Below are 10,619 nucleotides of genomic sequence, written 5' to 3'. Positions count from 1 at the left end.
ATGTAATACACTTTATAGAAATTGTAAAGAAAAATTAAAAATATCTTGTTATTTGTTGATTATATCAAATTTGGTTATCAATATTTTGATTACTATATATTTTATTTTGAATCTTTTTTTTTAATTTTATTTTCAATTTCATCTTTTAAAATTTGATTTTTTTTATATCAACCTTGGACCTCATTCTTTTAATTGATATTTATTTTTGTTTTCTTATTATTTTTTTAGTTGAATTTTTTATTATCTATCAGATTTTGTCCTTATTCTTTTGATTACTATTTTTTTTATTTAAAACAATTTATGAAATTGATTTTTTTTTTTCAATTTCATCATCTTTCAACTTTTTTATCTATCAAATTTAGTCTTTATTTTTTTTATTGCTATTTATTTTATTTAAAATAATTTATAAAATTAGATTTTTTTTTAAATTCCATCATCCTTCACCTTTTTTAATCTATTAAGTAGAATCTTCATTCTTTCAATAAATTTAAGAAAATAAATTAAAAACATTAATAAATTATTGTTCAGATTATTTTTTTATAACATAATCAAATACTTTAATTTTTTAAAACTTATTTTTCATAACATTATCAAATATAAAAAATAATTTATTTTTTAAGAATTTACCAAGTACTTTCCGGTAAATAAAAACTTTATTAATTAATAATGCCTATCCCAACTCACAAGCCACCAACCTGCCGTTGCCAAGAAAAGAGAAAGATCTCGAAACGACTCCGTTTGGAAGAACCACTTCCCGACCAAACATAGACTTGTTTCTTTCGTAAAAGAACAAAAGGGAAGAAGAGAGAGGCTTGAAAAGTGCCTCTACCAAACTCCTGAATTTGAACGCTACCACATACTACACCAAACCCCAAACACACCAAACACACCGAGCACATCATCTTATTGAATTAAATTATAAATTAGTCCTTTAAATTTTACAAAAAAATTTAAATAGTCCTTTTTTAATTTTAAAAACTAATTAATTAATCCTTAATCAGTGTTTACCATGCTTAATTTAATACTAATTTATTTCAAAAAATGTATTCTTCTCCCATCAATCTTTCAATGTATCTTTTTTTTTTTCCATCCTTTATTAAAATAAAACAAAATAAATTAAAAAATATAAAATAAATTAAAAAATTCTTAAAACCCGACCTTACTTGACAAGTTGGGGAAAATTAGTAACCCCAAAACCTGACCTGAACTAGTTTTTAAATTGAATAAAATTATAAAATATAATTGACTTGTTAAAATTTAATCAGGTTAACATTACAAAAAAGATTTGTTTTATAAAAAACAAAAGGATGTTATTAACCCGAATAGCAAGTTTTTTTTCGTGTCGGTCTTGAGATTACTTTTGACAATAATGATAAAAAGAAGAAGAAAAAAAAAAAGTTCCAAATAGATTTTAGAATACAGGGATTGATGAATCCTTTGAAAAACTAAAGTTACTAATTTATAATTTAGTCCCCCATCTTATTGTACCAAACAACAACAATAGCAGCACTCCACCAAACACCAAATTATCCTTTTCCTCTCTCTCTTTTCTTTTCTATCCCTCCCCCGCCAGCTCTCGGTCAACATTTCTACAACAGCACAGACACTTTCAGAGCAAAAAGAAAGAAAGAAAAGATGGATTCTGCAAGCAACGTCCTGGTAACTAACATTATTTATTTTCCTTTTATTATAGCTGCTCTTTTGTTTGCTTGATTTAAGTAGTGTTTGAATTGGAACTATTAACAGTTGGCTTCATCACCTTCTGCTGCTGCCGTGGTGGGAATGGGGAGCGGGGGAGTAAGGAGGAATCCAACATTAATATGTACGCCGATCATGGCTGATTCTGTTGATAAGATGGCGATTCTCATGGCTGAAGCTAAATCTGTGGGTGCTGATTTGGTTGAAATTCGTTTGGATAGTTTAAAGGATTTCAATCATAATTCCGACATCAAAACCCTAATTCTTCACTCTCCTTTACCCACTCTTTTCACTTACAGGTGCCTTACCTACCTCCCCGCCTTTTCGTTTCCTTTTCTTTTTTCGATTTTTCTTTTTATTTTTTTAATTATTGGTGTAGGCCAATGTGGGAAGGTGGTCAGTATAACGGTGATGAAAAACCGCGATTGGATGCGCTTCGATTAGCCATGGAGCTCGGAGCTGATTATATTGATGTTGAGCTCAAGGTTGCTTCTTGTTTTTTTGAAACTAGAAGCTAGATTTTTTCTTTAAAAAAAAAAAAATTAATTAGCGGTTTGATTTGTGTTGGTGAAGGTTGCTCATGAATTCAATGAGTTGCTAAGAGGAAACAAGCCTGGGAAATGCAAGCTCATTGTTTCTTCTCACAACTATGAGAATACTCCATCTGTTGAGGAACTTGGTAATCTTGTGGCAAGAATACAGGCTGCCGGTGCTGATATTGTTAAGATTGCCACGACTGCTTTGGATATTTCTGATGTTGCGCGCATTTTTCAAATAACTGTTCATTCTCAAGTAAGAAGCGTACGTAGTATGCTTTTGTTATGGATTAGAGAGCAAGGTGGAGGCTGTATTATTTTGTTAACAATATGTTTTTGCTTAGAGGATGAATCAAAAACTTACTTAAAAGATTGGTGGTTTAACTAAATTTATTATTAGTTGTGAATAGTAACTCTAAAATTTTATGATTTTCTGGAACTTTAACTAAATTTACTTTAGTAACATGAATTATAATTGCTAGGTTCCAATAATTGGACTTGTCATGGGTGAGAGGGGATTGATTTCACGGATACTTTGCGCTAAATTCGGTGGTTATCTCACCTTTGGCACCCTTGAGTCAGGGGTTGTTTCAGCCCCTGGTCAACCAACGATCAAAGATTTGTTAGATCTATACAACTTCAGACAAATTGGACCTGATACTAAAGTATTTGGAATTATTGGGAAGCCTGTTGGCCACAGCAAATCACCTGTTCTATTCAATGAAGCATTCAAGTCAGTTGGTATCAATGGGGTCTATGTGCATTTATTAGTGGATGACATTGCACGTTTTCTCCAGACTTACTCATCCACAGATTTCGCAGGATTCAGGTTATATTTCTATATGCATCACTGGCTGTTAAATACAATGCTTTCATATTAATAATATCCTGCCTGCTTTAGTTTTATCAAAAACCATTTTGTGTGATCTCGTTACCTTTGGTAAGTAGTCTTCTAATGAGTCCTTGGCCAAAGTGAAAAGGAACTTGTGCTGTTTATGCAAGTGCAATGTGTGGTAGTTGTGTTGATGGTGTGATGTTTAAAACTCAGTTGCACTATTCCTCACAAAGAAGATGCTTTGAAGTGCTGTGATGAGGTTCATCCAGTTGCAAAGGTAATGTGTTATCTCTCTTTGATTAACTTTAAAGTTTATGACCACCTTGGGGTATTGAAACATTTTCTTTCGTACATGAATGATTTATCTACTCTTGATCTTCTCTCACAGTCAATAGGAGCTGTTAATTGCATTATAAGAAGACAAAATGATGGGAAGCTATTTGGCTACAATACAGATTATGTTGGTGCCATTTCTGCTATTGAGGAAGGACTGCGAGGTATTTAGTTCTTAAGAGAACACACATTTTTTCTCTTGATAGAATCTTACTTTAAGACACTAAGCTGTTTTGGTTCCATTCATTTTCTTGCAGCATCACAAAATGTTAGCAATACAGTTGGTTCACCCTTAGCTGGGAAGTTGTTTGTGGTCATTGGTGCTGGTGGTGCCGGCAAGGCACTTGCTTATGGTGCAAAAGAAAAGGGGGCAAGAGTTGTCATTGCCAATCGTACTTATGGTGAGGTTCCTGTACATTCACTTTGTGCAATATTTTTTACCTGTCCCCAAGGGGTGTAGCGTGGTGGCAAAGAGCTTGAGATCTGCACAGCAGGTCTTGAGTTCGAGTCAGGGCGTGCACTTCTTGTAAGAGCCTGGGACAGCCGGGGTTTTACTTGCTTATCTGGGCCCACAAAGTGCGCTTTCCAAAGGGTGGGGTTTCCTCGAATTCAAAAAAAAAAAAAAAATTTTTTACCTGCTCATGCCATTTCCTAATTCATGATATCTGTGTTTCAGCAATACTTGGTAGAGGAAATATCATGGGTTTTTGAAGAAATTTATTCAATAGTCTAGAAAACATCTTGGCTGTTGCCTTTTTAAATTTATGTTTGATACTCCCTGTTCTCAGCCTGTCTTGCAATGGGGAAACTGTTTTTCTTTCTCTTCTTTCAACTTCTCTTCACTGTTTCTTTTCTGCAACCAAAGCTCTTCACTGGTTTCTTTTAAACTCCCTTGTCCTTGAAATTTGTGAAAACTCAAGGCACTGATTGGTGAAGGGTGACTTTGTTTTTCTTAATCCATCATATTATATGCTCATGCTGATAAAAGAAAATCATATTATATGCCCCCCCTCCTCCGATACACGTGCATGTGAATTTTATACAGGATTTAATTCCACAGTACATTTTTGGTGGTTGGATTATTTGTCTCCTTGCTCTGCTTGGGATACTGTGTTACCAACCCAAACCGTGTTTTTCCTGTTATTTTGATTTAGTTTTTTAATTTTATATGTTTTCCTTTTAGAGCGCGCAAAAGTACTTGCTGACATAATTGGAGGAGATGCTATAACTCTTGCTGATCTGGAGAATTTCCATCCAGAGGATGGCATGATTCTTGCAAACACAACATCTATTGGAATGCAACCAAAAGTCGATGAAACACCTGTTTCCAAGGTTTCCTACCATCAGGCTGTTTTTTTCTTTGTCAATTATCATGCATCTCCTTAAATGAAAAATGTACTTTTGTTTTCTTTTGGATCATCCATATAATTTTTTTGCCAGCACTTTCATTTCTGTATAGATTTATGAAGTCTTAAGAAAATAGGTATGGATATGTGCCCATCCTATTGGTTAAACTTTTGCTTGAACTGCAATTGTTCTGTACATCCCAACTATTCCTACATCGATAAATCATTGTTCATTATTTGAAGGGAACATTAAATTTGGCATGTGAGTTGTGAGGGTATGGTGATTGAGATCAAAGAAAGCTACATATAGTTGTTTCCTCATGTGCTATGGCCTGTATGAACCAATGACAGAAAAATATGTTGTGAGTTTGAGCCACGATGGTCTAGAAGTGTCTTAGATGTGAGAGCATGATGATAGCTTATGAAATAGTACAGAGCACTGAGCTAAGGGAAACATGGACCAAAAGGGGGATTGCGTGCTAGACACTTTGCAATGGTATTTGGCATCTTAGAAGTTTATAGAAGGTTTTTAGTGACTTCCTGTTTAAATAAAAGACTCTTTTATTACATATGGTTACTCTGTTAGCACCTTCAGAGGTAAATGGTATTGAGAGGCTTGATGTGTTTGCAGAACGCTTTGAGATCTTACTCCCTGGTTTTTGATGCTGTTTACACCCCCAAAATAACCAGACTCTTGAGAGAAGCAGAAGAATCTGGAGCCAAGATTGTCACAGGGTTAGAGATGTTCATTGGGCAAGCATACGAACAGTTTGAGAGGTTTACTGAATTACCTGGTAAGCTTAGTAGTTATAGCTTGTATAATTATGGCTCCCTATTACTCTCTTGGTTCATTCAGATCTATATATCTGTCATTTTCTCTTTGCAGCACCCAAAGAACTCTTTCAGAAGATCATGTCAAAGTACTAGAGTGGTGGTGCAACGCCAATATTATATTGCAGCTGGTTTCTTTTTCCATTGTGGATCAATTTAAAGTATTAAATGATCTCTGGTTGATTTATCACTGTTAATTCCCACAACCTGTAACTCATTTTTCACTGATGAAATAGATTAGGATTTATGTGATCTCTGGTGGAAACCTTATGTATTGCGAAGTGATGAAAGTTCATTTGGTCAATTGCTGTGTCTGACCATTCTTTTGATCCCTTCCAAACCCGTGTTCACAGCTGCATGTAGGGATTCTTCTTGCCAAAAAATTATTCAGTGCACCAAGTTTTTTCTTGCTTTCTAATAGGAAGGAGGGATTGGTGAATATAATTTATAGTGGATCTCATGTTCACGTGAAAAGGGTGTAAAACACTGGTGGTCTTTAGTAATTTCTTCTTATCTTTTATGGCAAAATCCTAAATTTATCTTAATGTTTGTCAAATATTCGTTTTTATTCTCATGTTTTTTAATTTGGTAACTTGTTCAGTCAATGTCTGTGATCGATCTTTGAATCTGTTCAATTTGCATCTTTTCTCAACATGCTAATTAAGTGATATGGTGTGATGAAATTACTGTAGATTAATAAATTTTTTGTTGTGAATTATAGTAGTTTTACTTTTAATTTTTTATTTTATTTTTTCTTGAGATGTATTTGTAGCTGTTAATGTTTTTTTTTTTTTTTTCTTTCGACAACTAAAATGCATAATTGTTTTTTTATTTGTTAAATCAAATATGATTGTCAGATCTAAGTCATTTGGGTTTAGTATACTGTAAGATCCAAGCTACTTGGGTCAAATATATTTGCTATTATTAATATTATTATTATTATTATTAGTATGATTATTATTGTTGTTATTATTTTTAGTATTATTAGTGTGGTTATTATTATTATTATTAGTCAGATTATTATTAGTATCATAATCACAATTAAAATTATTATTATTATTGATATCATAATTAAAATTAACCATTACTATATTATTATTATTATTATTATTCAAGTAAATTTGAGTTTGACAACCTTTCCTGATCCAAGTTTACTTGAGTTTGGTGGTCTAATTATCATATCCAAGTTTATTGGGTCTTTTATGATCTTCAAATATAATAGATTTGGGTTTGATATAGATGTTAGTCTCACAATTCTTGAGTTTCCTATTTTTTATACTATTAATATTTTTTTTTAAAATAATATTAAGATGCAAAGCATGGAATGAATGAATAAACACACACACACACACACACACATATATATATATATATATATCAATTTTGCTTTATTTTGTTTCATGATTGATTTTCTTTAATTTTTGTTAAAAAGATTGAATCATTCTCAATTTCTTGGAGAAACTTTGAAAACATAATCTTCATATTATTATTATTATAAGTTTAATGATATTTTTTAAATTTTTTTTATTAAACAACTCAGTTTATAAAGGAAAAATAATCACACTAGAGATATTCATAATTGATAATGTGATAGCTGGGAAAAAAAAAAAAAAAAGGAAGGAAGGGGTAAACCAATCTCAATTAGGCCCAAACCTATAAATGCTATCAATTTGATCCCAAATCTTTCAAACAATTACTAATCAGGACCTGATTATCATGTCTTTTAATCAATGTTCATTAATTAATTTCCTGTCAAGTTTTCTTAAAAAAAACATTAATTTTAAACTGAAACTTATCAAAAATAATAATAAAAAATAAATTGAAAAAAGATCCGAAATGTTTGGAACCTAATTGTGAAGATCTATAAGTTTGGCATGCAATTAAAAATTAATATATAGTTAGGGATTAAATTGAACGTGTTATAGTTATTTTTAAAGATTTTTTATTTAACAATATATTAAAATAATTTTTTTATTTTTAAAATATTATTTTTAATATCAATATATTAAAATCATCGAAAAATATTAAAAATATATTAATTTAAATAAAACAAAATTAATTTTTTTAAAAAAAAATTTTATACACAAAAACAAATAAATGGCCACTGGATATCTTCTGTTTCGTTCTCGGACAGCAGGGAAAAAAAAATACAGCGAAGCCTGAGAAACATCAAATCCTTGACTAACATCCATTTATTGAACTCTTTTTCGTTGCAACCTCAGAAGAAGAAATGTTATGCATTCTATTCTATTCCAAATCACCTCCAAGATCACTTCCCTTGCAAGATCAGGTTACATTACGCATGCCCGCAAACTGTTCGATGAAATGACAAAGAGAGATGCAGTTGCTTGGAATTCAATGCTTACTGGTTATTCTCATCTGGGTCTTCACCAAGAAGCCTTGTCTCTCTTCCACCAAATGAGAACCAGCAACACCAAGCCTGATCACTTCACATTGACTACAACTTTAAATGCATGTGGGGCTTCAAGTTCGCTTCGAAATGGAACCAAAATTCACGCTTTAGTTATTGTTTTGGGATGTCAATCTTCGATTCCGGTTAAGAACTCGCTTATTGACATGTATGGGAAGTGTTTGTGTCCGTTTAGTGCCAATAAAGTGTTTCAAGAAATGATCGATTCCAATGAAGTTTCCTGGGGTTCACTTTTGTTTGCGTATACGAATTCTGGTCTGTTTGACGCAGCTGCTTCCGTTTTTAAATCCATGCCTAAAAAGGTTGATGTTGCTTGGAATATAATGATTTCTGGTCTTGGTCAGTATGGTGAAATTGAGTTATGTTTGGAAATGTTCAAAGAGATGAGGGAGAGTTTCTGTGAGCCTGACCAATGGACTTATAGTGCCCTCATAAGTGCTTGCACCGAGTCATTAGAATTGGTATACGGATGTATGATGCATGCTGTTGTTATTAAGAGTGGTTGGAGCTCAGCAATGGAGGCAAATAATTCAATTCTAAGCTTTTATGCTAAACTTGGCTCCTTGAATGATGCCGTGAAGGTGTTTGAATCCATGGGAACTCTGACACAGGTGTCTTGGAATGCCATTATTGATGTTCTTATGAAAGCAGGAGATACCAGTGAAGCATTTCTCTCATTTCAGCGCATGCCTGATAAGAATGTTGTTTCGTGGACATCTATGATTACAGGGTATGCAAGAAACGGGTATGGAGAAGAAGCACTTGACTTTTTTGTTGGAATGATGAGGAATTGCTCGCTTCCTGATGATTTTACATTTGGAGCTGTCCTTCATGCATGCTCAAGTTTGGCAATACTTGGGCATGGGAGAATGGTCCATGGATGTGTAATTCGCCATGGTTTTCATGCCCGTGTTTATATTGGCAATGGTTTAGTTAACATGTATGCTAAGTGTGGAGATTTAGAAGGGTCAAATCTAGCATTCAATGATATTTACGAGAAGGATTTGGTCTCCTTCAATTCCATGTTGTTTGCGTTTGGGTTGCATGGAAAGGGTACTCAAGCTCTACAGCTGTATGAAGATATGGTAGCATCTGGGATAAAACCAGATAAAGTGACTTTCATTGGCTTGTTTCTGACTTGTAGCCACTCAGGGCTAATATATAAAGGTCTCGAGTTTTTCGAGTCAATGAGGTTAGTTCACGGGCTATCCTTCAACATGGATCATGTGGCATGCATGGTGGATATGCTTGGCCGAGGTGGCTACTTAGCAGAAGCAAAAGAGTTGGCTATCAAGCATTCAAAAACAGGTGATGTTAAGACCAGCTCTTGTGAACCTCTGCTGGGAGCATGTTCTACACATGGTGAAGTTGAAACTGGGACTAATGTGGGGAAAACGTTAAAGGATTTAGAACCTCATAAAGAGACAAGCTATTATGTGTTGCGGTCGAATTTGTATTGCGCTAGCGGGCGATGGAAGGAAGCAGAGATGGTTAGAAAGGAAATGGTAGATGAAGGGTTGAAGAAAATTCCTGGTTGTAGCTGGATTGAAGTGGGAAACAAGGTGACAGCATTTGTAGCAGGACAGTCACAACCATGTATGGAAGAGTTGTACACAACATTACATTTCCTGGAATTAGAAATGAGACATCCATGCTTCATTGATTGTGAAAATTGAAGAAATACTCGTGTTAACCTCTAGCAATTTCATGGATGAACCAAGTCATTTCACCTCTTTGAAAATAAGACCCGTGTTGAACTCTAGCGGTAGTTTATTTGTTTCTGTGTTTTAAAAGTGATTTTAAAAAAATTTAAATTTTTTTTTATTAACTTTAAATTAATATGTTTTTAATGTTTTCAAATTATTTTGATGTGATGATGTTAAAAATATATTTTTAAAAATAAAAAAATATCATAAACATTTATTTTGATATGAAAAGTTATTTAAAAAATAATTATAACCATACTGCCAAATAAACTCTCCTATCGTATGGTTAAAAAAAGAAAGAAAAATACCGGCAAGAATGGCCGTTCAAATTTAAACCATTTATTCATAATTAGTGATGAGATTAGGATTGATGTATTTTTTTATGTCTTTCATTTTCGAGTCAGGGGCCAGTATCACAACTTCTTTATTCATCTTGTATATTATCATTTGTAGAGTAGAAAAAAATTGAATTTTTATTTTTAATTTTTTTTAATTTTAAATTAATATTTTTTGGTGTTTTTAGATATTTTAATGTGCTAATATCAAAAATAATTTTAAAAAAATAAAATAAAAATTTATTTTAATATATTTCTAAATGAAAAATACTTTAAAAAATAACCATAACTATACTAATAAATAAGAATTCTAAGATTCAATTGCAATGTTGTCATTTATGTCAATATCTTAAAAGTTAAAACACGTTAAGATTTAAATAAAATGCATCGTTACACCACTATTCTTTTAAAGGCTATTATCTGCATTCTAAAAAAAAAACCAACCACACATGTCTGTCTACGGTACAAGGATTAAAAGGATATATAAATCAATTGGAAGCTATAAGAAATATTTATTCAATTTCATCACGGATATATAAATCAATTGAAAGCTAGGATTGGTAAGGGA

At 32.5% G+C, this 10,619-nt stretch overlaps 2 protein-coding genes across 2 annotated transcripts; both read left to right on the top strand.

Annotated features, from left to right (window-relative positions):
* The first annotated feature begins 1,498 nt into the window (after nt 1–1,498).
* Nucleotides 1,499–5,883, top strand: LOC118034565 (bifunctional 3-dehydroquinate dehydratase/shikimate dehydrogenase, chloroplastic). The gene is made up of 11 exons (XM_035039905.2): nt 1,499–1,659; nt 1,747–1,997; nt 2,078–2,183; nt 2,272–2,490; nt 2,717–3,063; nt 3,283–3,346; nt 3,458–3,566; nt 3,660–3,803; nt 4,586–4,734; nt 5,380–5,542; nt 5,635–5,883. Exons 1-11 carry the CDS (start codon nt 1,636–1,638, stop codon nt 5,673–5,675), a joined length of 1,617 nt encoding a protein of 538 aa, XP_034895796.1. The 5' UTR covers nt 1,499–1,635; the 3' UTR covers nt 5,676–5,883.
* A 1,807-nt stretch (nt 5,884–7,690) lies between these two features.
* On the top strand, nt 7,691–9,799 carry LOC118034566 (pentatricopeptide repeat-containing protein At2g36980, mitochondrial). The gene has a single exon (XM_035039907.2). It carries the CDS (start codon nt 7,815–7,817, stop codon nt 9,684–9,686), a length of 1,872 nt encoding a protein of 623 aa, XP_034895798.1. The 5' UTR covers nt 7,691–7,814; the 3' UTR covers nt 9,687–9,799.
* Nucleotides 9,800–10,619: the final 820 nt, after the last annotated feature.

The sequence above is a fragment of the Populus alba genome, chromosome 10, assembly GCF_005239225.2.
Source record: "Populus alba chromosome 10, ASM523922v2, whole genome shotgun sequence".
Lineage (NCBI taxonomy): Eukaryota > Viridiplantae > Streptophyta > Magnoliopsida > Malpighiales > Salicaceae > Populus > Populus alba.
Note: the sequence above shows the minus strand (reverse complement) of the source record. Positions and strands in the feature narration are given on the sequence as shown.

What these genes read in the sequence shown, in the direction of transcription:
- LOC118034565 (XM_035039905.2), top strand. Translation starts at nt 1,636, where the DNA reads ATGGATTCTGCAAGCAACGTCCTG. An exon ending in ATTCTGCAAGCAACGTCCTG is followed by an intron (nt 1,660 to 1,746) that starts GTAACTAACATT and finishes AACTATTAACAG; the next exon opens with TTGGCTTCATCACCTTCTGC. An exon ending in ATGAAACACCTGTTTCCAAG is followed by an intron (nt 4,735 to 5,379) that starts GTTTCCTACCAT and finishes ATGTGTTTGCAG; the next exon opens with AACGCTTTGAGATCTTACTC.
- LOC118034566 (XM_035039907.2), top strand. Translation starts at nt 7,815, where the DNA reads ATGCATTCTATTCTATTCCAAATCACCTCCAAGATCACTTCCCTTGCA.